The sequence below is a fragment of the Myxine glutinosa genome, chromosome 2 (assembly GCF_964187855.1).
Source record: "Myxine glutinosa chromosome 2, kmMyxGlut1.1, whole genome shotgun sequence".
Taxonomy (NCBI): Eukaryota; Metazoa; Chordata; class Myxini; order Myxiniformes; family Myxinidae; genus Myxine; species Myxine glutinosa.
This window is the reverse complement of record NC_136262.1, coordinates 143,892,684-143,919,290: the sequence shown is the minus strand read 5'-3', so window position 1 is coordinate 143,919,290 and position 26,607 is coordinate 143,892,684. Positions and strand designations below refer to the sequence as shown.

Genomic DNA, 26,607 nt, shown 5'->3' with positions numbered 1-26,607 from the left:
ATGCACCGTTGGCATCACGAAGAGAACAGGGCGGGGTATGGAAATGATTACGATACGCGAGGATGAGACGTCCCACATGCTCGTCGTTCCCTACATCGTTACGATGTCCAAAATATTCGCAGATCAGTGTGCTGGATTCGAACCATTGTGGCTCATGGTTATTTATGGATCAAGAGACAAAGGAGATGCATTGTTTGAGCGCTCGCCTCATTTTCTCAGAGCCTTGGTGTTCATTTGTCCATAGACTCCTTACCTGTATGTCCTTGTTATTTGATACAAATACCTTTCCCTCCTTTACATTTCACGCACAGCATTCCAAGTGGAATCGAAAATTCCCATCATTATGTAGCACATGCTGCATCACACACGTGCCCTGAGCAGGTAATCAGACGCACCTTGTGTGAGTTGCGTCACGTGACATGGTAAGACGGACACCTTGCACAATGTCCCAGGAAGGAATGCAGTGTGAACACTACAGGCCACACTGTGCAACGGTTCACTCAAGGCTGTTGCAACAACACCATTATCAAGATGGCGATCTGAGTTCAAAGTTACAGCACATGGTAGTGACATTTACAATTTGTACAAAATGACACAAAATTTACACCGAAACCTCAAGCCTGGTCCTATTGTTCATGGAGCAGATGCAATAGAACACATATGAAATCAGTACGAATGTAACATGTGAAATGATGACTCAGGATCATTAAAAAAAAAAAAGAGCATACTGATATAATATTTAATATTGTCTGTTATAGTCATAGTGTACAATACAACATAATCATTACAACACACTTATAGCTCATGAATTAAAGATTTCCTTTTGGAAGGATCGGATAATTACCCGCGCTCTCTATGGCAAACGGGACTCTTGGAATTCCCTGCAGATATTGCACAAAATATTCCATAGACACGTCTACATGTATCATGTATGTTCAGATCGAGTCCCTTGTACAAGTATGACGCGTATGGCATCGCATGGACGTCGCGTGGAGTGCGACGACAACGACGCGCGATCTATGTACGCCCAACGATGCGTCCGAAGGTCCAACAATACCTTCTCCTTCCAGAACGACCATCTGTACGGACGAGGTGGAGCACCGCGGGTGGATCTCCCAGAGAACTCGCGCGGATGCGGGAAAAGGACACCGGCCGCCGCCTGTCGATGCCGAGCGCGAGCGAACGGAGGAGGGATGTGCGGGGCGGAGCTAGCGCTTAGGAGTCTCCGCCCTCTCGGCCGAAGAACAGAGAGGGGGCGCGGGGCGGAGACTGCACCAATTGCATCTGGAATCTGGATTCTGGACTCTGGAGGGCGGTCGAGGAGTCGGGAAAGAGTGGGATAATGTGAAACGTCATTGCGAGGAAGGCGGACAAATCAGGACGCCAGAGGTCGAAACTGTGCGATCGTCGACGGCAGACTTGTCTCATGGTCTGTGCGAGACGTCTACCGTTCTATTTTCAATATGGAAGTCGTATCAGCGGTTGGGCCTAGTCTAGTCTAGTGTATTCACTTAGAAAGCCGATGATGAGCAGGGCCGAGACGTAAACGCCCAATGACGGCGCTTGATTCGTAAGTGCAAATGTAATCTACAAAATCCCTTGTCGAAGTGAACTCGGGTCACAGAGTCAGAGGAGGTGAACGTTCTGCAGTTTTACGGGGACGAGAGTAAACAGGGTTTCAACAGGTATTACCAACCGAGCCTTGGCAGACTATTTACCGCAATGGGACAGGTGACCTGATGCACTGTGACCTCTGACCTCGTGCATGGTCTATCGTAGTGCTTTAAAAAAAAGATAAACAAGAGACTGCTTACTGACGATACCATCACCATGAACAAGTTAAGGTTTAAACACAGTACCGGATATGGAGAGATGTGGTGCTATCTTCTCAACAAAACTCAACATTTTAAAGAAGATATAGATTGGACCAATGATTTGAGATAGAGGGGTGTAGAAATATTGGAAGGACTTCCAGGTAGCTTGCACGTGAAACATGCAGGTAGCTTGCATGTGAAGGACTTGCAGGTAGCTTGCATGTGAAGGACTTGCAGGTAGCTTGCATGTGAAGGACTTGTAGGTAGCTTGCACGTGAAATATGCAGGTAGCTTGCATGTGAAGGACTTGCAGGTAGCTTGCATGTGAAGGACTTGTAGGTAGCTTGCATGTGAAGGACATGTACATAGCTTGTATATGAAGGACATGTACATAGCTTGTATGTGAAGGACATGTACATAGCTTGTATGTGAAGGACATGGAGGTAGCTTGCATGTGAAGGACATGTTGGTAGCTTGCACGTGAAACATGCAGGTAGTTTGCATGTGAAGGACATGTACATAGCTTATATGTGAAGGACATGGAGGTAGCTTGCATGTGAAGGACATGTACATCGCTTGTATGTGAAGGACATGGAGGTAGTTTGCATGTGAAGGACTTGTAGGTGGCTTGCATATGCAGGACATGTAGGTAGTTTGCATGTGAAGGACATGGAGGTAGCTTGCATGTGAAGCACATTTAGGTAGCTTGTATGTGAAGGACATGTAGGTAGTTTGCATGTGAAGGACATGGAGGTAGTTTGCATGTGAAGGACATGTATGTAGTTTGCATGTGAAGGACATGGAGGTAGCTTGCATGTGAAGGACATGTATGTAGTTTGCATGTGAAGGACATGGAGGTAGCTTGTATGTGAAGGACATGGAGGTAGTTTGCATGTGAAGGACATGTAGGTACATTGCATGTGAAGAACTGGTAGGTAGCATGTATATGAAGGTAGCTTGCATGTAAAGGACATGTAGGTAGCTTGTATGTGAAGGACATGTAGGTAGTTTGCATGTGAAGGACATGGAGGTAGTTTGCATGTGAAGGACATGGAGGTAGATGCATGTGAAGGACATGGAGGTAGTTTGCATGTGAAGGACATGGAGGTAGTTTGCATGTGAAGGACATGGAGGTAGTTTGCATGTGAAGGACATGGAGGTAGTTTGCATGTGAAGGACATGGAGGTAGTTTGCATGTGAAGGACATGTAGGTAGTTTGCATGTGAAGGACATGGAGGTAGTTTGCATGTGAAGGACATGTAGGTAGTTTGCATGTGAAGGACATGTAGGTAGTTTGCATGTGAAGGACATGGAGGTAGCTTGCATGTGAAGGACATGTAGGTACCTTGCATGTGAAGAACTGGTAGGTAGCATGTATGTGAAGGACATGAAGGTAGCTTGCATGTAAAGGACATGTAGGTAGCTTGTATGTGAAGGACATGTATGTAGTTTGCATGTGAAGGACTTTGAGGTAGCTTGTATATGAAGGACATGTAGGTAGTTTGCATGTGAAGGACTTGTAGGTGGCTTGCATGTGCAGGACATGTAGGGGGCTTGCATGTGCAGGACATGTAGGTAGTTTGCATGTGAAGCACATGTAGGTAGCATGTATGTGAAGGACATGTAGGTAGTTTGCATGTGAAGGACTTGTCGGTAGCTTGCATGTGAAGGATATGTAGGTAGTTTGCATGTGAAGGACATGTACATAGCTTGCATGTGAAGGACATGTACATAGCTTGCATGTGAAGGACATGTAGGTAGCTTGCATGTGAAGGACATGTAGGTAGTTTGCATGTGAAGGACATGTACATAGCTTGCATGTGAAGGACTTGTCGGTAGCTTGCATGTTGATAAGTAATGGTAACTGGTGTTGGTGTAGACTGTAGAGCATGTATGATGGGACAAATGGCCTCTTCTCTAGTAGACAATATTGAATTATTGAAGTATTGAAGACAATATTGAAGTTTGTGGGGGAGATAGAACACAGAACTGATCAAGATGTAACAGAACAAAAAGAAAAGTAGAAATTAGAAAGAGAGGGGAGGGGGGGGGGGGTACACCAACAGCAGGGTTGAAGAAAAAAATAGAGGAGAAATAAGTGATGTGGAGAATAATGAGGGCAACTGTTGCCTCCTCCCCCTTACCCTTTGCATACATCACAAGATTCTGCAGGGCACACGCAGTCCAGCATCTACCCCCTTTTGGTTAAACGACCTAAATCAAGGATAACCTCCACTTATCCGTTCCTAATTTTCCCCACCTGTGGAACAAACTTCCACATCCTCTACAATCCCCTTCTTCCCTCCAGGTCATCGACAGCTGTTCACCACCATCTCAGATCGTCCCCAATACAAATGCATGATCTGTTCTACCCACACCTGTTGGCTGTGAGAGTAGAGGAAGTCAGTAAACCATGTTTGGAGGTGGTGTTGGATGCCATAGGCAGATCATTTGGAGATCAAGGCAGGGTACCAGATGGTATCGGATGCTCAAGATATGTCGAGAGATAGGGCCCTCATCTTGTGTGACATTGAGGGCAGATTCATTGTTGGGAGAACAGAAGTAGCATGTCCAGGATAAAGCCGCCGAGACTGAATCCTTACGTGCCAAAGTTCCTTCTTGTTGTTGTACATACACAATCATGCACATTTTAAAATTAGTTTGTTCTTAAAAATGTCATTAAAGTCCCAAGATAAATGTCACTTAATGATTCATCTCAGCCCTCTTTGCACGGACACATCAGTTGTCAATAGGGAAACTACAGATCACAAAGTACTTTGCATACATCACAAAGGTACAAATTGTGCCACTGTTCAGGGAGAAATATGCTGGCATTCCGCTACATGAAATAGGGCAAGTGTGTGTGTGTGTGTGTGTGTGTGTGTGTGTGTGTGTGTGTGTGTGTGTGTGTGTGTGTGTGTGTGTGTCTAAAATAGAAAACTGGACGGGCCACTTTATAACTGCGGGCAGTTAGAACCAGGATACAATCTGCCCTGCTTTGATACAGTCCTGGTTTTAACAGACACGTGACCCATGACAACCTCTGAAAAACTGAATTCAGAATTGGATTTTCAATACTTCAAAAAATATATGAGGGGTCCTTGGGATATTTTGGGTCTTTGGCGTCCTCGGGATCTTGGTTTAGCAGCGCACTGGTTTCTTCTCGGTTTAGCAGCGCACTGGTCCATCCTCGGTTTAGCAGCGCACTGGTCCTTCCTCGGTTTAGCAGCATACTGGGCTTTCCTGGATTTAGAGGGAGAGATAAGCCCAAAATGGAAAAGAGAAAAGTCCCACATGGCAAAGAGAAAAGTCCCACGTGGCAAAGAGAAAAGTCCCACGTGGCAAAGAGAAAAGTCCCACGTGGCAAAGAGAAAAGTCCCACGTGGCAAAGAGAAAAGTCCCACGTGGCAAAGAGAAAATCCCCACGTGGCAAAGAGAAAATCCCCACGTGGCAAAGAGAAAAGCCTCACGTGGCAAAGAGAAAACCCCCACGTGGCAAAGAGAAAAGCCCCACGTGACAAAGGGAAAAGCCCCACGTGAGAAAGGGAAAAGCCCCATGTGTTATAGAGAAAAGCCCCACGTGGCAAAGAGAAAAGCCCCATGTGGCAAAGAGAAAAGTCCCACGTGGCAAAGAGAAAAGTCCCACGTGGCAAAGAGAAAAGTCCCACGTGGCAAAGAGAAAATCCCCACGTGGCAAAGAGAAAATCCCCACGTGGCAAAGAGAAAAGCCTCACGTGGCAAAGAGAAAACCCCCACGTGGCAAAGGGAAAAGCCCCACGTGAGAAAGGGAAAAGCCCCATGTGTTATAGAGAAAAGCCCCACGTGGCAAAGAGAAAAGCCCCATGTGGCAAAGAGAAAAGCCCCACGTGGCAAAGAGAAAATCCCCACATGGCAAAGAGAAAATCCCCACGTGGCAAAGAGAAAAAAAATCCACGTGACAAAGGGAAAAGCCCCACGTGAGAAAGGGAAAAGCCCCACGTGGCAAAGAGAAAATCCCCACGTGGCAAAGAGAAAATCCCCACGTGGCAAAGAGATGAGCCCCACGTGGCAAAGAGATGAGCTCCACGTGGCAAAGAGAAAATCCCCACGTGGCAAAGAGAAAATCCCCACATGACAAAGGGAAAAGCCACACGTGAGAAAGGGAAAAACCCCACGTGTTATAGAGAAAAGCCCCACGTTGCAAAGAGAAAAGCCCCACGTGGCAAAGAGAAAAGCCCCACGTGGCAAAGAGAAAAGCCCCATGTGGCAAAGAGAAAATCCCCACGTGGCAAAGAGAAAATCCCCACGTGGCAAAGAGATGAGGCCCGCGTGGCAAAGAGATGAGCCCCGCGTGGCAAAGAGAAAATCCCCACGTGGCAAAGAGAAAATCCCCACGTGGCAAAGAGAAAATCCCCACGTGGCAAAGAGAAAATCCCCACGTGGCAAAGAGAAAATCCCCACGTGGCAAAGAGTAAACTGTCCGTGGCAACAATATTTCTCCAACATTACATTCAAATGGAATATTTTTGTGATTTTATTATTGCCAAACCTCAGGAATTTTTCAAGACATCAAAATGAAACTTACGCAGCTCATTTGTAAGCATGTGTAGCGTATGTGTATAAAATCTGGTCAAAATTAGTAAAAGGGCAAGCTCAATGCCATCCAAAACAGGTAAAACACCTATTGGACTGCAATTAGAAAATGTATCAAGCTAATTTGTTACGCACAACATTCCATCGTGTAAAAACATTTGATAGGTCAAATTTTACAAATTACCAAATTGCCAAATTGCTGTTTCCATGGCAACTATTGTTTCTTGGGGTGCTGCCATAGAGTTAATCATTTGGATTTTTGCAAGTATCCTGATATGCACGACATATTTTATTAATCACCAATGATAGTTCTTCTTCTGAGCGAACCGCCATTGCGGCTTGTGGTCCGTGAATAGTCACTGCCTTGCCACATGAGTAACAGTGGAATTTCATGCTTGCATGGAGGATTGCAGGCATTTCTTTTTCAATCTGTGCATACCGTTGTTCCACCTTAGAGGGGGATCATGAAGTGCATGCAACAGGCTTCCCCTCCTGTCACCGAGACCGCTTTGACTTGCACCCACATGGATCTCTGCCAGTGCATCCACGTCATAGTACCTCAGGACAGGCTGCTGACAGCAGAGGTCCAATCGTTTCCAGAAAGCTTGGTCCTGTGCAGGTTGCCAGTCAAAACACTATCAGCTCTCAGTAAAGCTTGAAGTTGTGCAATGACTTCACTCCGTTGGGGAATCAATTCACCGAGATGAGCAATGAATCCAAGGAAACGCCGTCTGTCCTATATATTCCATGGAATTGGCATATCACGGACGGCTTACATTCTTGAGGGAATCAGCCTTGAGTTCGTCTGCAGTAAGTAGATTCCCAACATACTGAACCTCCTTTTGGCAAACTTTGAATTTCTGCATGTTCAACTTGAGATTGTAGGATGTAGGCCTCTCCATGGCCTGCTTTAAACTGCTGTCGTGATGAGCTCGATCTCATCCTGCAATCATAAAATATCTTCCATGATCGCTGTGGCTCCAGCAATGCCAATCCAATATCGGATCCATGATAAGCCGAAATATTTCTGTGACACATTTCATTCCAAACGGTAACCTCAGCCAAAGAAAACAACCTATCGGGGTATTGAAGGTTGTCAGTTGTGACTACTCCTCATCCAGGAGAACCTGCAAAACCCCACTCTTTCCATCCAATACCGATAATAACTTGACTTCTGCTATTTTGGAGACCACCTCCTCAACCGTCAACATGGGATAGTGTACACATTTAATGGCCTTGTTGAGATCGCCAGGATCCAAACATATTGTTGCGGATATGAGGATTATGTTTTTTTATTGTATAGTAAATTGTTTGATTCTGGCCCCTCCTGCCTCCAGTGTTGTGTAAAGGTTAAAAGGGCGTCCCGGTAGTTAATTCCATAAAGCACACATTGAAGGACACGATAAAACCCTTGTTCAGTAGCTTATATCTTTATTATGTGTCTTAGATTAAGGCTTTGTCGTCCATTAACATGACACTCCATTGCACCAAGTGGAAAAGATAGATTCCCTTCATTCCCATTCCCAAAAACCTCCATTTCCCCTTTCGTCAATTGCCATTCGCATTGCCAACCAACAATTGCCGCCATTGACCACGAGGCAGGGTTGGGGAAGAAAGGTGGGTCCCCACCTCGTCATAGAGGGGAGGAGTGAGTCAGCCCCACTCAACCAACCACGGACAAGGGGTTGAACTTGGAGAGGGTGTGGAGAGAAACATCAAGGAGGTTCGTGAAGGTTGAGGGGCGGGGCCTATATAACCCGCCGCGGGACGTTCCCCAAGGAGATGAGAGATGAGCTATGACAAGAGCTGAGTTGTGTGGTCCAAGGCTGAGCTGCGTGGTGAGGTGCAAAAGAGAGAGCTGGGTTGTGAGGTCCAAGAGAGAGAAAGGAGATCATCCAGGGAAGCACAAAGCCTGCTATTCGTCGCCTTGCTCGCCAGCAGCAGCGTCCACAGCAGCAGCAGCATCCACAGCAGCAGCAGCAGCAGCGTCCACAGCAGCAACAACACTCGACAGCCGTTTGGGGCCTGGACGGCGGTTTGAGCAGGGCCGCGAAGGGACGGCGGCTGCCCAACGAGCCGATCGTGCTGCCGGACCCATTGGACTTTCCTCCTTCCAGCCATTCCTGCCTGCAAGTTCCCCATTCGTGTACGTGAGTTTGTTCTGTTTGTTCTGTCCTGGGTAGTCAATTAAGTCTGTATTAAGCTAGTAATTTTCACTGTGTCACCTGCTTTTTCATGTCCCTGTACATAACCGTGACTGCTCCTTTTTGCTTGTGTGTGTAATAATAAATCCCGTTACTCTTCTGTACGTCTTCTTCTTCCTCTCTACATTCGGTCGTTTTAGAGTTTTCCACATTGAATAGCTGTGGCGTGATCGGGCCAACGTTTGGGTGAATCGGGGAAACTGTTAGGTCGCGGGGCCTCTGCTCGGCAAATATAACATCCTTAACCACGGACCGTAACAATATTCTCAGTTTACCGTTGTGCACTGCAGCTACCATTGAACCACTCGGTTGGTTCCTCCAAAGGAGTTCTGAAATCCCTACCTACCGTACTGTTCAGTTCCTTGATGATTCAAGGCTGTGAGTGGGTGGCGTGCACCATGTACAACACCTTTGGCTGACGGATCTATTATGATTTGGTAGACCCGAGGTAGTCCAATGGACCAATGATATCGGGCCTTCCCGATATAATTGGCCTTCAGTAGACCAATGATATTGGGAAAGTCTCGAAGCTCTAGGGGAACAGACTCACCATTATTTGACAGGAGCTCCACCAGGGAACTCAGCTAAAGCCCCAGTCCCACTGTAGCGATTTTTTTTAGCGAACCACAACGATCTGGCATTCGTGGAGAAAATCGCTTTAGACGTTCCGATTCTTTTTAGTTCGTTCTTGTTCTGTTAAACTTTCCTTGTGCATCGTGCAGATCGTCTCGATTCGTGGAGGCGCTACGACAGTTTTGAAATGTTCAAAACTGTTGTTGCGCCGCAACGATTTAATCACATTCGCCCATTGTCGTTGTGTATTCGCGTGTAATCCTTCCTCTTCTTTGCAATTCTTTGTGACTCTCAACGCTTCGTTGTTAAGATCGCTGCTTTCCGTTGCGGTTCTGGTTCAATTTCTGTCGTGAGGAGAGAAGACACAGAACGGTGGTAGAACGACCTGACTCGATGCGCAATGAGGAAGAACGACGGTCGTTGGTAATCGCAGAAAGCAGAGAAGATTAAGATCGAACAGCTATGAGACAAAGCAACGAGGCACAAGGAGTTACAACGGCTGTATGAGATGAAGAAAGAATACAGAACGACCATGACGATGTAGAACGGTATATAACGATGCCAGTAGGCCCAGCACGATTTTGGGTACGAGGGGTATATAAGAAGGGCCCGATTCTCCTCGAAGTCAGTTTCCAGAGTCGCTCACATCACTGTGGTTCATCACTATGTGGTTCTTAAAGTCACTGTGCCTCCTGTGGGTTGTCATCCTCACCCCTCTTCAGAGACTACAACTAGCACACGACCTCCTGCAGGTTATTAGTTACATGAAATTATTAAAAATAACATATAACATCATGCTAGCCCAGTACTTTTGTATCATTGACATCTAGGTTTTTCATACAGTATCATTCACTCTACCTACATATTTGTTGTAGGTCCAGTTACAGAATGTTCAGAACAACCATGGTGTCGCCCACCTGGTCCAATGTGGAAGGAAATGTTCTCAAGGACTGGCGAAGCGCCACGGAAATGCGCGGTATTTATAGCCTCCGAACAATTCGTACTGCATCGTTCTGACACGTTCCAGTTCTTTCCAGTTCGTTCTAGTTGGTTGCGCTTCCATTCTCCGTCTACCTGTTCCGTTGCGTTTCGTAACACGTCGTTGTACGTCTTCGCCTACTTCGTGTAACTTCGGCTCACACGTCGCACTGCCTCATTCTAGTTCTTTCTGCATCAAGTTTATTCTGCTACATTCGTTGCTAATCAAGTTGATTCGCGAATATTGTCCTGTTGATTAGTTCCTCAACCAGATGTGGCAATCCCGGTGGCATTTCTTGAAATTATTCGTGGCCTAAATCGTTGTAACAATTTCGTACTGTTTCCTTGTGGTTCGCTTAAAAAATCGCCACAGTGGGACTGGGGCTTAAGCAACGAGGCCAAGGTTCTCAGCTGTCTCCCCCAGATATCACGTTCTCCTGATTCAGGTGGACCACCTATTAAGGACTAATGTCTGAAGAACCTCTGAAATGTCTTCCCGTAGTTGATGCCTTTTTCTTCAGCATCGATTAGGTGCATTTTGCCCAGTCACTGTTGCCTACGGCACACCAACATCCAGTGTTTCGGGCGTTTGCAATAGCAACAGGTGAAGCCCATTGCAGGGCATTTCCCTTAGTTCCACAAACGTTGCTCCTTCTATTCCACACCTACAGCAAGCTCTGAATTCCTGTGGCTTCGATGACGAGGCTTGGGATGCGATTTCCTCTGAGTTGTAATGGCTGACACTGCGGTGCCAGCCAGGTGGTCCGAAGGCCCGATGGTCCGAAACGGTTGAATTCGGACCATAGGGCCTTCAGACCATCGGGCCTCGGACCATCGGGCGGACACCAACACTGCAGGTCGGTAAGTTACCTTAATTCTGTACAATACAAATTTGTTTGCGAGACAACTCAAACTGTTGTCCAATCACAAGAGGCTTTGCTAGGGGCAGTCCCTCAACTTGATCCAATAACCTTTCCTGCACCTTGGGTTCATAAATACTAGCGACGATCGCATCTATTGGAATGACCTTGGGATTGACATACTCAGTCGATGAGAAGAATCCTCAGGTCCTTGACAAAGATATCAAAGTCTCCTCACTCCCTTGTTTCCACTTTCTGAGACGGTGTCGGGCAATCCGCACTTGTTCTTTCTCGGACCACATACATTTCAAAATGACTGAACACCCTGTAGGGACCATGTTTCTCACTTTCCTCCATTTGAACGTCTTGTAAACTTTGCGCCCATGTCCACCCAAAATTTGCGCCCATGTCCACCCAAACTTTGCGCCCGTGTCCACCCAAACTTTGCGCCCGTGTCCACCCAAACTTTGCGCCCGTGTCCACCCAAACTTTGCGCCCGTGTCCACCCAAACTTTGCGCCCGTGTCCACCCAAACTTTGCGCCCGTGTCCACCCAAACTTTGCGCCCGTGTCCACCCAAACTTTGCGCCCGTGTCCACCCAAACTTTGCGCCGGTGTCCACCCAAACTTTGCGCCCGTGTCCACCCAAACTTTGCGCCCGTGTCCACCCAAACTTTGCGCCCGTGTCCACCCAAACTTTGCGCCCGTGTCCACCCAAACTCCACCAATATTATTGCAGTATTTTCTGGTGTATTAACCGCACCCCTGTTATTCACCCTCAAAAAAAAAATCATGAAGCTTGATGATGTAGGACTGGAAGTGCGTACTCTTATAAGCCTTGTCGTTGGGTAGATGTTGGGAGATGTGTGCGTGGCGTCGAAGCGACAACATGAACCTGCAGGCCCACGACGAGCTGATCGTGAAGTCCCCAATGCCTCCTGAGCTAAACTCCTCAACTTCAGCCTGACAGGAAGTGTTGTGAATGAAAAACGTGTAAATTCAAACGAATCCCCATTACAAGAGGCCGAGGTTAGGGTGAGTGCTCCCTCAATCCTCATGTTATTGTCCTATAGAGGCCGAGGTTAGGGCGAGTGCTCCCTCAAGCCTCATGTTTTTGTCCTATAGAGGCCGAGGTTAGGGCGAGTGCTCCCTCAATCCTCATGTTATTGTCCTATAGAGGCTGAGGTTAGGGCGAGTGCTCCCTCAATCCTCATGTTATTGTCCTATATCATATAGAGGCCGAGGTTAGGGTGAGTGCTCCCTCAATCCTCATGTTGTTGTCCTATAGAGGCCAAGGTTAGGGCGAGTGCTCCCTCAATCCTCATGTTGTTGTCCTATAGAGGCCGAGGTTAGGGCGAGTGCTCCCTCAATCCTCATGTTATTGTCCTATAGAGGCCGAGGTTAGGGCGAGTGCTCCCTCAATCCTCATGTTATTGTCCTATATCCTATAGAGGCCGAGGTTAGGGTGAGTGCTCCCTCAATCCTCATGTTGTTGTCCTATAGAGGCCGAGGTTAGGGCGAGTGCTCCCTCAATCCTCATGTTATTGTCCTATAGAGGCCGAGGTTAGGGTGAGTGCTCCCTCAATCCTCATGTTATTGCCCTATAGAGGCCGAGGTCAGGGCGAGTGCTCCCTCAATCCTCATGTTATTGTCCTATAGAGGCCGAGGATAGGGTGAGTGCTCCCTCAATCCTCATGTTGTTGTCCAATAGAGGCCGAGGTTAGGGCGAGTGCTCCCTCAATCCTCATGTTATTCTCCTATAGAGGCCGAGGTTAGAGTGAGTGCTCCCTCAATCCTCATGTTATTGTCCTATAGAGGCCGAGGTTAGGGTGAGTGCTCCCTCAATCCTCATGTTATTGTCCTATAGAGGCCGAGGTTAGGGTGAGTGCTCCCTCAATCCTCATGTTATTGTCCTATATCCTATAGAGGCCGAGGTTAGGGTGAGTGCTCCCTCAATCCTCATGTTATTGTCCTATATCCTATAGAGGCCGAGGTTAGTGTGAGTGCTCCCTCAATCCTCATGTTGTTGTCCTATAGAGGCCGAGGTTAGAGTGAGTTCTCCCTCAATCCTCATGTTATTGTCCTATAGAGGCCGAGGTTATGGCGAGTGCTCCCTCAATCCTCATGTTATTCTCCTATAGAGGCCGAGGTTAGGGTGAGTGCTTCCTCAATCCTCATGTTATTGTCCTATGGAGGCCGAGGTTAGGGCGAGTGCTCCCTCAATACTCATGTTATTGTCCTATAGAGGCCGAGGTTAGGGTGAGTGCTCCCTCAATCCTCATGTTATTGTGCTATAGAGGCTGAGGTTAGGGCGAGTGCTCCCTCAATACTCATGTTATTGTCCTATAGAGGCCGAGGTTAGGGTGAGTGCTCCCTCAATCCTCATGTTATTGTCCGACCGAGGCCGAGGTTAGGGTGAGTGCTCCCTCAATCCTCATGTTATTGTCCGAAAGAGGATGAGGTTATGGCGAGTGCTCCCTCAATCCTCATGTTATTGTCCTATAGAGGCCGAGGTTAGGGTGGGTGCTCCCTCAATCCTCATGTTATTATCCTATAGAGGCCGAGGTTAGGGTGAGTGCTCCCTCAATCCTCATGTTATTGTCCTATAGAGGCCGAGGTTAGGGTGAGTGCTCCCTCAATCCTCATGTTATTGTCCTATAGAGGCCGAGGTTAGGGCGAGTGCTCCCTCAATCCTCATGTTATTGTCCTATAGAGGCAGAGGTAACGGTGAGTGCTCCCTCAATCCTCATGTTATTGTCCTATAGAGGCCGAGGTAAGGGTGAGTGCTCCCTCAATCCTCATGTTATTGTCCTATAGAGGCCGAGGTAAGGGTGAGTGCTCCCTCAATCCTCATGTTATTGTCCTATAGAGGCCGAGGTAAGGGTGAGTGCTCCCTCAATCCTCATGTTATTGTCCTATAGAGGCCGAGGTAAGGGTGAGTGCTCCCTCAATCCTCATGTTATTGTCCTATAGAGGCCGAGGTAAGGGCGAGTGCTCCCTCAATCCTCATGTTATTGTCCTATAGAGGCCGAGGTAAGGGTGAGTGCTCCCTCAATCCTCATGTTATTGTCCTATAGAGGCCGAGGTAAGGGTGAGTGCTCCCTCAATCCTCATGTTATTGTCCTATAGAGGCCGAGGTAAGGGTGAGTGCTCCCTCAATCCTCATGTTATTGTCCTATAGAGGCCGAGGTAAGGTTGGTTGCTCCCTCAATCCTCATGTTATTGTCCTATAGAGGCCGAGGTAAGGGTGAGTGGTCCCTCAATCCTCATGTTATTGTCCTATAGAGGCCGAGGTAAGGGCGAGTGCTCCCTCAATCCTCATGTTATTGTCCTATAGAGGCCGAGGTAAGGGTGAGTGCTCCCTCAATCCTCATGTTATTGTCCTATAAAGGCCGAGGTAAGGGTGAGTGCTCCCTCAATCCTCATGTTATTGTCCTATAGAGGCCGAGGTAAGGGTGAGTGCTCCCTCAATCCTCATGTTATTGTCCTATAGAGGCCGAGGTAAGGGTGAGTGCCCCCTCAATCCTCATGTTATTGTCCGAAAGAGGCTGAGGTTAGGGCGAGTGCTCCCTCAATCCTCATGTTATTGTCCTATAGAGGCCGAGGTTAGGGCGAGTGCTCCCTCAATCCTCATGTTATTGTCCTATAGAGGCCGAGGTTAGGGTGAGTGCTCCCTCAATCCTCATGTTATTGTCCTATAGAGGCCGAGGTTAGGGTGAGTTCTCCCTCAATCCTCATGTTATTGTCCTATAGAGGCCGAGTTTAGGGTGAGTGCTCCCTCAATCATGTTATTGTCCTATAGAGGCCGAGGTAAGGGTGAGTGCCCCCTCAATCCTCATGTTATTGTCCGAAAGAGGCTGAGGTTAGGGCGAGTGCTCCCTCAATCCTCATGTTATTGTCCTATAGAGGCCGAGGTAAGGGTGAGTGCCCCCTCAATCCTCATGTTATTGTCCTATAGAGGCTGAGGTTAGGGTGAGTGCTCCCTCAATCCTCATGTTATTGTCCTATAGAGGCCGAGGTAAGGGTGAGTGCCCCCTCAATCCTCATGTTATTGTCCGAAAGAGGCTGAGGTTAGGGCGAGTGCTCCCTCAATCCTCATGTTATTGTCCTATAGAGGCCGAGGTTAGGGCGAGTGCTCCCTCAATCCTCATGTTATTGTCCTATAGAGGCCGAGGTAAGGGTGAGTGCCCCCTCAATCCTCATGTTATTGTCCGAAAGAGGCTGAGGTTAGGGCGAGTGCTCCCTCAATCCTCATGTTATTGTCCTATAGAGGCCGAGGTTAGGGCGAGTGCTCCCTCAATCCTCATGTTATTGTCCTATAGAGGCCGAGGTTAGGGTGAGTGCTCCCTCAATCCTCATGTTATTGTCCTATAGAGGCCGAGTTTAGGGTGAGTGCTCCCTCAATCGTCATGTTATTGTCCTATAGAGGCCGAGGTTAGGGCGAGTGCTCCCTCAATCCTCATGTTATTGTCCTATAGAGGCCGAGGTTAGGGTGAGTGCTCCCTCAATCCTCATGTTATTGTCCTATAGAGGCCGAGTTTAGGGTGAGTGCTCCCTCAATCCTCATGTTATTGTCTATTTTTACTGTTACAGTGGTTTATTTTATTTAAATTATAATGTTTAAGAACGGGTTCTTGGGGTTAAGAGGGAGAGGATCAGTGCAAATACAAAGGAAGTCTTTGGTACAAATCAGTCACTATACCTTTGGGATCATCATGAATCATTTGCTTAAACCAACACATCTCAGAATAAAAAAGGAAAGTGCTATCACAAAGGTAACAGTATTGAGGTTGGAAAATATATAACATCAAAGTAGAGAAGCAAATCCCCAAAACGAATTCCATTAAAAACATGCGTGGAATAGTAATATTAAATGACACAAAGGAGGGAGTGGCGGGTGGATGATGGGTTCAGGAGCTAAAACAAAACCAGGACACCCCAGCAGCTGCAGCACCTCCCGGGGAATAAAGGAGCAGAGAAAGGGAGCGGTGCTTGCAGGGAGCTGAACGAGTCTCCTGGGGAATCCCAAGGAGTTAATACATGTGTTAATACGGTGGGCTGGCCCTGGCCTGCCGCATGTCGCCCCCAAATGGCGCCGACATACACTTAACCAGTCACAGCTGCTCGGCCTTATGTCCCAGGCCCCAGCTTGCTCCCAAGACCTGGAACTAGCAGAGTTACCAATCAATAGGGTAATTGTCTCGAGTCTGCTTGGGTAATTTCGAGCACACAAACATTGTAAGGTTAGCTTCAAAATCTTTACAAGCTCTACTGATACACCTTATAAATAGGTAGGCGCAGGCCTACAGTTTCCTTAACACCAAGACCAATTATAAAAAGGCGAGAGGACGTCATTACACGGTCTGTGAGGTAATGCAGGGCAATGGTGGCGCAGGTGGCCCATTGGTCACAGTCGTTCGCATGATTGGAAGTGATTATTTTCCCAAACCACGTTTCGCTGCCATAATGCGACCAGAACCTCAAATTGACAACGAAAGTGACTTGTGTAGAGAAGTAGCATCATGGAGGGACAGCTAAAGGGGTTGATGTGGTGGTTAAGGACGAATGATGAGGTTAATAACGAATGATGAGGTTAAGAACGAATGATGAGGTTAATAACGAATGATGAGGTTAAGAACGAATTATGAGGTTAAGAACGAATTATGAGGTTAAGAACGAATTATGAGGTTAAGAACGAATGATGAGGTTAATAACGAATGATGAGGTTAAGAACGAATTATGAGGTTAAGAACGAATTATGAGGTTAAGAACGAATGATGAGGTTAATGACGAATGCTGTGATTAAGAACGAATGATGAGGTTAATAACGAATGATGAGGTTAAGAACGAATTATGAGGTTAAGAACGAATGATGAGGTTAATGACGAATGATGAGGTTGAGAACGAATGATGAGGTTAATAACGAATGATGAGGTTATTAACGAATGATGAGGTTATTAACGAATGATGAGGTTAAGAACGAATGATGAGGTTAAGAACGAATGATGAGGTTAAGAACGAATGATGAGGTTAATAACGAATGATGAGGTTAAGAACGAATGATGAGGTTAATAACGAATTATGAGGTTAATAACGAATTATGAGGTTAAGAACGAATGATGAGGTTAATGACGAATGATGAGGTTAATAACGAATTATGAGGTTAAGAACGAATGATGAGGTTAACAACGAATGATGAGGTTAAGAACGAATGATGAGGTTAATAACGAATTATGAGGTTAAGAACGAATGATGAGGTTAATAACGAATTATGAGGTTAATAACGAATTATGAGGTTAAGAACGAATGATGAGGTTAATGACGAATGATGAGGTTAATAACGAATGATGAGGTTAATAACGAATGATGAGGTTAATAACGAATGATGAGGTTAAGAACGAATGATGAGGTTAATAACGAATTATGAGGTTAATAACGAATTATGAGGTTAAGAACGAATGATGAGGTTAATGACGAATGATGAGGTTGAGAACGAATGATGAGGTTGAGAACGAATGATGAGGTTAATAACGAATGATGAGGTTAATAACGAATGATGAGGTTAATAACGAATGATGAGGTTATTAACGAATGATGAGGTTAAGAACGAATGATGAGGTTAATAACGAATGATGAGGTTAAGAACGAATGATGAGGTTAAGAACGAATGATGAGGTTAAGAACGAATGATGAGGTTAAGAACGAATGATGAGGTTAAGAACGAATGATGAGGTTAAGAACGAATTATGTTTTGTTTTTGTATACAAGATCGAGGCTCGTGTAAGAGCTAATACATTAAACACAAAAAACATAAACAAATGGACACATGAAACATAAATTAAAGGGAGTGGGAGACAAGATGGGGAGAGAGAGGGGAGCACACAAGTACAACAGTAGAGAACAGGGACATCGGGAGATCTGTGGGAGGGAGAGGGCTTGGGGGAGGGGAAGGGAGGGTACATGGTTGTTAAGAAAGAACGAATTATGTGATTGTTAAGAACGAATGATTGGGTTGTTAAGAATGAATGAATTATGTGATTGTTAAGAATGAATGATGTAGTTGTTAAGATCGAATGATTGGGTTGTTAAGAATGAATGAATTATGTTATTGTTAAGAATGAATGATGTAGTTGTTAAGATCGAATGATTGGGTTGTTAAGAATGAATGAATTATGTGATTGTTAAGAATGAATGATTGGGTTGTTAAGAATGAATGATTGGGTTGTTAAGAATGAATGAATTATGTGATTGTTAAGAACGAATGATTGGGTTGTTAAGAATGAATGAATTATGTGATTGTTAAGAATGAATGATGTAGTTGTTAAGATCGAATGATTGGGTTGTTAAGAATGAATGAATTATGTGATTGTTAAGAATGAATGATGTAGTTGTTAAGATCGAATGATGTAGTTGTTAAGAATGAATGATGTGGTTGTTAAGAACGAATAATGTGGTTGCTAAGAACGAATGACATTACAATGTTCGAATCCCGACCCGGCTATAACATTTCAGCCCGGTGTTGCACAGGTAGGATGATTCATCCAAGATGTAGAACATAGATTCATTCATCTATGTCCCTCGGATGGACGTGAAATGGGTGTCTCATCCGAGAGCATTCATACTGGTGGACATCAAAGATCCTACGGTGTCCTTCGCGAAGTGTAGGCGAGCTTTCAGCGGTGCCATGTCCAAATTCCAAATTCCTGCCCTAACTATAGTCAAACGTCAGGCCTGGCCATCTGGTTCGTGAAGACTTGCACCAAGCTTCCCCTGGCCGACCCCACAAGAAAAGGTGGGATGGTGGTGGCTGTTAAAAAGAAAAAGAAAAAGTAAAATAAGAAGAAGAAAAAAGAAGAAGAAGAAGAAAAGCAGAAGAGGAATAAGAAGAAGACTGATTTTAAAGCCTATTTTATTTTGTTGGCAAAGTTTGAGGACAAAAACACATGTCCATTGGGGGGGGCTCCTGTTGCAGCCATGCTATCCGTAATTATATGCAACCAGATCTGTGCAGCATTTTTATACATAACCCTAAGTATGCTGGGATGTTATTGGCTTTATTAACACATGGGCCACACCTGTGTGGAAGCCGTTGCTTGGTGTCCCTCATTTACACAGGTGTTTCCATTTTTTGTCCACTACCTGAAGATTGCAAATACTTATGCCTAGGTCACACATAGGTGGATTTGCCGGCGACTACTGGCGACTGAAAAAATCGCCACCATCCGCCGACAATCGTAATGAAACCGTAATGGACAGTCGCCTGTAGTCGTGGTTATCCTCCCCAGGTCGCCTGCAGTCGGCAAGAGTCGCAAAGGGGCCAAAAAGTTTTTTAAATGTTTAAAAACGGCGCGCTCAGTCGCAATGGAAAAAAATCCGCCATGCTGTCGTGATGGAACCGCCATGCTGTCGTCGGTATCCGTAATAAGAGCGTAAAGCGGCCGCAACCCAGTCGCTCATAGTCTTCCGCAATCGCCCCACCAGCTAGCACGGCAGAGATGCGAATGCCATACGGCCTTCCTGCGGCATCTTCCCGACTACGGGCCGACACTGTTGCGGCTGCATATCGACTACAGAAGAACTGCCACGTCTCCCCTGCGGCTATGGGAGACTGACGACGACAGCAGTAGGATTAGTGGCGGCCGAGTTACGAGTCAATGTGGCCACCTGCAGTCGCCATACTGCCGCCTGACCATATTTTATGGTCACATTACCACCCGACATCGCCAGTAGTCGCCGAAAAATCTTGATCGCCGGCAGTCGCCGGTAGTCGCCAAAATATCCGCCTATGTGTGACCTAGGCATTAGCTTCCTGTAATAACCATTTCGAGAATACTTGGGTTGAAATTGAGCAGATGGAGACAATCTTGGAATTTCAACAAAAAAAATTATATTGGAGTTTTGTCACGAGCTTGAGTGATTTCCACTTGTCCTTTGTGGTTTGTATTTGCATACTCATTGGAAGAACTACCAAACAGTTCTTCACCACCTCCTGTATCATCATGCATCATTTTTCAACCTCCTTGCTCTGTCTCTTCCAGGTTACTGCAGATGCACACGGTCCATCTTTCAACCTCCTTGCTCTGTCTCTTCCAGGTTACTGCAGGTGCACACGGTCCATCTTTCAACCTCCTTGCTCTGTCTCTTCCAGGTTACTGCAGATGCACACGGTCCATCTTTCAACCTCCTTGCTCTGTCTCTTCCAGGTTACTGCAGGTGCACACGGTCAATCTTTCGACCTCCTTGCTCTGTCCCTTCCAGGTTACTGCAGGTACACATGGTCCATCTTTCGACCTCCTTGCTGTGTTCCTTCCAGGTTACTGCAAATGCACACGGTCAATCTTTCGACCTCCTTGCTCTGTCCCTTCCAGGTTACTGCACTACTGCAGGTACACATGGTCCATCTTTCGACCTCCTTGCTCTGTCCCTTCCAGGTTACTGCACTACTGCAGGTACACATGGTCCATCTTTCGACCTCCTTGCTCTGTCCCTTCCAGGTTACTGCAGATGCACACGGTCAATCTTTCGACCTCCTTGCTCTGTCCCTTCCAGGTTACTGCAGGTACACACGGTCCATCTTTCAACCTCCTTGCTCTGTCCCTTCCAGGTTACTGCAGGTACACATGGTCCATCTTTCGACCTCCTTGCTGTGTTCCTTCCAGGTTACTGCAGATGCACACGGTCAATCTTTCGACCTCCTTGCTCTGTCCCTTCCAGGTTACTGCACTACTGCAGGTACACATGGTCAATCTTTCGACCTCCTTGCTCTGTCTCTTCCAGGTTACTGCACTACTGCAGGTACACATGGTCCATCTTTCGACCTCCTTGCTGTGTTCCTTCCAGGTTACTGCAGATGCACACGGTCAATCTTTCGACCTCCTTGCTCTGTCCCTTCCAGGTTACTGCAGGTGCACATGGTCCATCTTTCGACCTCCTTGCTGTGTTCCTTCCAGGTTACTGCATATGCACATGGTCCATCTTTCAACCTCCTTGCTGTGTCCCTTCCAGGTTACTGCAGGTGCACACGGTCCATCTTTCAACCTCCTTGCTGTGTCCCTTCCAGGTTACTGCAGATGCACACGGTCCATCTTTCGACCTCCTTGCTGTGTCCCTTCCAGGTTACTGCAGATGCACACGGTCCATCTTTCAACCTCCTTGCTCTGTCTCTTCCAGGTTACTGCAGATGCACACGGTCCATCTTTCAACCTCCTTGCTCTGTCTTTTCTTCTTTTTTTTTTGTATACAAGATCGAGGCTCGTGAAAGAGCTAACATTAATCACACAAAAAGACAAACCGACACACAAAACACAAAAAACAAGGGGAGCGGCAGACAAGATGGGGAGAGAGGGGGAAGGACACAAAAGATAGGGGGAAGAGGGGGAAGGACACAAACACAACATTTGAGAGCAGGGACATCGGGAGGACTTGGGGGGAGGTGGGAGAGGATTAAAACATATGAACACTGCAAGGACTCTGGGGTGAATTACCGGGGGTAGAAAAGATCAAGGTTTTCGATGGGGGACGATAAGAGATGGTGGTGAACAGCTGTTTTAAAGACCTGGAGGGAGGAGTGGGATTGAAGGGAGTGGGGGAGTTTGTTCCAGAGGCGGGAGAAAAGGGGAATGAAAGAGTGAAGGTGAGCAGAGAGTCTAGACTATGGCAGTTTAACCATAAGAGGGTTGCAGGCAGATCTTGTGCGACCTGAAGGAATATTGGGGGGACAGAGCACAGAGAGAGCTGGGGGAGCAAGGCCGGAGAGGAGTCGGTAGAAGACAGAAAGACCACCAACCTGCCTGCGGTGAGTGAGTGAAAGGCCCTCGGCGTTGACTACATCGCAGGAGATTCCAATGATTCTGAAAGCTTTGGCCTCAACAGCGTGAAGCCGAGCAAGGTGTGAGGCAGGAGCACCAGCCCAGAGGGGGGAACAGTATTCCATTGAGCTGCGGATGAAAGCCTTGTATGTGGTGAGGAGCTCAGGTGTGCCAAGGAAGGACTTCGCACGACGGAGGATGCCCAGTCGGCGACTGGCTTTGGAGGCCAGCTTGGAAATGTGGTTTTCCCAAGAAAGATCATGGCAGATAGTGAGACCCAAAAGCTTGAGCGACAGAACTTCTTGGAGAGGATTGTTGAGAAAGTAGATGGGAGGGTTGTCCAGTCGGTCCTTTCGGAGAGACATTGTAAGAGTGTGAGATTTGTCAGGATTGAAAGACATGTTCCACTTGTTTGACCAGTCTGTGATTTTGTCCAGGTCTGCAGAGAGTGAGGAGGCTGCAGACTGCCGATCTGAGGGATGAGGAATGGAGCGACAGAGAGTAGAGTCGTCAGCAAAGAGATAGAGAGGATTTTCAAGAGAGTCAGAGAGATCATTGATGAAGACCAGAAAAAGCACAGGGCCCAGAACACTACCTTGGGGAACTCCAGCCTGAACAGGAAGAGGAGATGAGAGAAACCCATTCAGGGCCACACGTTGACTACGACCAGAGAGGAAGTCCGCCAGCCATGCGTGGAGATTTCCATGGATACCAAAGGAGGAGAGTTTGGAGAGCAGAGCAGGGTGCCAGACCGTATCGAAGGCACGTGAAATGTCAAGGGAGACAGCTCTAATTTCCTGTTTGGTGTTGAGGACCTCCATCCATTGTTGAGAAAGCAGAAGCAGCATGTCCAGAGTAGAGTGACCAGGTCTGAAACCAAATTGATGATCAGAGATCAAGCCATTGGAGAAGAGGAAAGATTTAATATCTGAAGCAATGATGGATTCCATGACTTTGCTGATAATTGGGAGAAGGCTGATTGGTCTGTAGTTGCTGGGATCTGTTTTTGCACCTTTTTTGTGCAAAGCGGTGATGTTGGCTGATTTCCAAGCAGATGGCAGATGACCTTGAGCAAAAGAGAGGGTGAAGAGAACAGAAAGAGGGAGTGAAAGAGCAGAAGAACATGATTTTAGGACCCGTGGGCTGATGCCGTCAGGACCAGTTGCAGAATCAGAGTCGAGGGTTGACAGAAACTTTTCCACCTTGTCAGGAGGAAAGGACACAGAGTCCAGGAGCAGCTGGGTACGACTGGGTACGGTGGGTACAGAGAGGGATGGGTTTGGGACACAAGATTTAGAGGCAAACACAGAGTTGAGGCATTCAGCTTTTTCACGTGCGGAGTCAGCCGTTAAGCCGTTTGAGGTGAGGGAGGGGATGGAGGAGGAACAAACACCAGAAACAGATTTGACCAGACGCCACCAGGATTTGGAAGAGGGAGACAGATAAGAGCGTTCGGTCTTGAGAATGGTGAGATATTGTTTCCTGGCTCTCCTGAGGGTGGACACACACTTGTTTCGGGCTTTGTGAAAGGAAATGAGATTTCCTTCTGTTGGATTTGCTTTCCAGGAGACGAAAGCAAGTTGTTTCAGGGCAACAGCCTCACCACAAGATTCCGTGTACCATGGACGGGAGGAAGGGTATGACAACTGAAGACGAGATGGTATAAATCTGTGCATGAGAGAGAGCAATTTACTTTGAAAGCAATTTACTTTGAATTTAAATTTACTCTTCCAGGTTACTGCAGGTGCACACGGTCCATCTTTCAACCTCCTTGCTCTGTCTCTTCCAGGTTACTGCAGGTGCACACTGTTGCTAGTAAACTACTTCTCGTGAAACTCCCAAAATATAGACTCACTGCTGACTTCAACTCATTTGTTACTCTTGTCTCTCATTTGCAGAACCAAATTCCTCAATGTTTTCAATGGCATCCTTCCAGGGTGTCAACCTGGCTGATTCCTGCCACCTCAAGTCATCCCGCATCCATACTCTTGATCTTTTCTACTTTCATTACTCCTCCCAAATCCAAATCCCACTCCTCCCTTTCCAGGTTATTATTCCCACACAACCCCTTCATCCTCCTTTTTGTTTTTGTTCCATCTTTGTTTCATCCCCAGTTTTTCCCTTCCTCTTCTTCCTGTGTTTGAGTTTGTATCCAGCTTGTTCACCATTTTGGTCATCCTCCACCTCTCTGATTTAATTCTCCTCCATGCTAATTTTTTCCTCCATCCAGCTGTTGGGTTTTCCCCCCTTTCCACTATGGTCTTTTTGTTATATTAAATGTCTGGTAATTCTCATGAAATTGTCCCGCTGAGTGCGGAGGGAAACGTGATTTCAAAAATTATGTCATTGGCACCCAGAGTGCCCGAGGAAGTTACATCACTTCCCCCAAGCTCAGTGGCTGTGTTTGTCTGGTCAGGTTTGGTGTTGTCTCATGTACTTTTTTTTGTTTGTTTTTGTATACAGAATCGAGGCTCGTGAAAGAGCTAACATTTATCACACAAACAAATCAAACAGACAAACAAACAAAGTATATAAAAAGGGGAGCGGTAGACAAGATGGGGAGAGAAGGGGAAGCACATAAACACAACATTTGAGAGCAGGGACATCGGGAATGTGTGGGAGGGAGAGGGCTTGGGGGAGGCGGCGTGGGAAGGGGGGGGGGGGGGCGGGTGGGAGAAGTATAAACACAGTACACCAAGGACTTCCAGGAAAAAAGTTGGTATTTAAAAAAAGTGGATTTGGGGTGAAATTAGCGGGGGTAGAAAAGATCAAGGTTTTGGATGGGGGAAGATAAGAGATGGTGGTGAACAGCTGTTTTAAAGACTTGGAGGGTGGAGTGGGATTGAAGAGAGTGAGGGAGTTTGTTCCAGAGGCAGGAGAAACGAGGAATGAAGGAGTGAAGGTGAGCAGAAAGTCTTGATTTTGGCAGTTTAACCATAAGAGGGTTGCAGGCAGATCTTGTGCGACCTGTAGGAATATTTGGGGGACAGAGCCCAGAGAGGGCTGGGGGGGCAAGGCCAGAGAGGAGTCCGTAGAAGACGGAAAGACCACCAACCTGCCTGCGGTGAGTGAGTGAAAGGCCCTCGGAGTTCGCTTCACCGCAGGAGATTCCAATGATTCTGAAAGCTTTGGTTTCAACAGCGTGAAGACGAATAAGGAGTGAGGCAGGAGCACCAGCCCATAGGGGAGAGCAGTGTGTCTACTTGTCTGCATGTGTGGAGACTTGTGTTGCAGCTCCTCCATTAACTTTATACTTTGGAATAAAAAAAAGAAAATTTTAATTTCTCCTTAAAATTTCCCGCCAAGTACGGAGAAAAAAAAGTGGTGAAAAATTATGTCATTGCCACCCAGAGTGCCCCAGGAAGTTACATCACTTCCCCCAAGCCCAGCGGCTGTGTTTGTCTGAAGTCATCTGGTGGTCTGTCATGTACTTGTCTGCAAGTATGTGTGACTTGTGTTGAAGCTCCTCCATGAGCTTTTAGAACATGAAAAAGTAAAAGGAAAAAAATAATACAAGAATCCTCAAAAAGGTATAACTGAATAAAGGTAAATATGAACTCTTTTGATTTGTACTCGTAAACCAAAGGACACGATGCTAAGGTATGACGCAAAGTTAATTTACACACATCAACTGCACAGCACCTCCAGAAAAGTCCAGAAAAGGAAGAGTCAATGGAGTCCATGAGAATTTGAGTTTGTTGCAAATAAGTTTGCATTCCAGCCCAAGACACAATAGTACACCTGCGGGGACCGCAAAGGAGGCGAGACAACACAGTTACATGCCAGGTGACGGTGCAAAATCGAGCAGGTGGTCATCCACAGATCAGGTAAGGGTGTGCGCCCAACACAGTACACAACAGGAACACAATGACCTCGTACCGTAAACAGAGCCAAGTACGGTCCCCACTGATTCGGTGATCGCTCCCTCTTACTGTGCTCAGCAACAGTGCCACCTCATGTCAGAAAAAGGTACTCTGGCAACTCCAGTGTCTAACTGATCCAATAAATGAACTGTCGAGCCCCTCCCTCTTCGAGAAATGTCCACGTCTCCAAGGCAATGAAAGATTGATCATCAGCTCATCCAAATGCAAAGCAATCAGCAGCATCATCCATGAAGGCTACATCTGCCTCGCCAATAGCTTCATCCAGGGATTGGCCGTCTAAGTGTGCCTCTGACACCTTTGTTATAATGTCTTGGATGTGTTTGTCTTAACCCTCCTGTGTCTTGGATACTTTTGTCTTAACCCTCCTGTGTCTTGGATGTTTTTGTCTTTCTTAACCCTCCTGTGTCTTGGATGATTTTCTCTTAACCCTCCTGTGTCTCGGATCTTTTTGTCTTACTTAACCCTCCTTTGTGTTGGATGTTTTTGTCTTACTTAACCCTCCTTTGTCTTGGATGTTTTTGTCTGACTTAACCCTCCTGTATATTGGATGTTTTTGTCTTACTTAACCATCCTTTGTCTTGGATGTTTTTGTCTTACTTAACCCTCCTGTGTCTTGGATCTTTTTGTCTTACTTAACCCTCCTGTGTCTTGGATGTTTTTGTCTTACTTAACCCTCCTTTGTCTTGGATGTTTTTGTCTGACTTAACCCTCCTGTATATTGGATGTTTTTGTCTTACTTAACCATCCTTTGTCTTGGATCTTTTTGTCTTACTTAACCCTCCTGTGTCTTGGATGTTTTTGTCTGACTTAACCCTCCTGTATATTGGATGTTTTTGTCTTACTTAACCATCCTTTGTCTTGGATCTTTTTGTCTTACTTAACCCTCCTGTGTCTTGGATGTTTTTGTCTGACTTA

General features: G+C 46.5%; 1 protein-coding gene across 11 annotated transcripts in view; it reads right to left on the bottom strand.

Moving 5' to 3' along the window:
- LOC137421193 (actin-binding LIM protein 1) overlaps positions 1-26,607 on the bottom strand; it is a 488,353-nt gene that overhangs the window by 329,815 nt on the left and 131,931 nt on the right. For 3 of the 11 annotated variants that reach the window (XM_078771776.1, XM_078771777.1, XM_078771778.1), the window contains exon 1: positions 1,058-1,193. The exons of the other annotated variants lie outside the window; for them this stretch is intronic. In XM_078771776.1, the coding sequence (XP_078627902.1) occupies positions 1,058-1,079 (22 nt within the window). In that variant the 5' untranslated portion in view covers positions 1,080-1,193. Of the gene's footprint in view, positions 1-1,057; positions 1,194-26,607 lie in introns of those variants that run through there. 11 annotated transcript variants of the gene reach the window in all.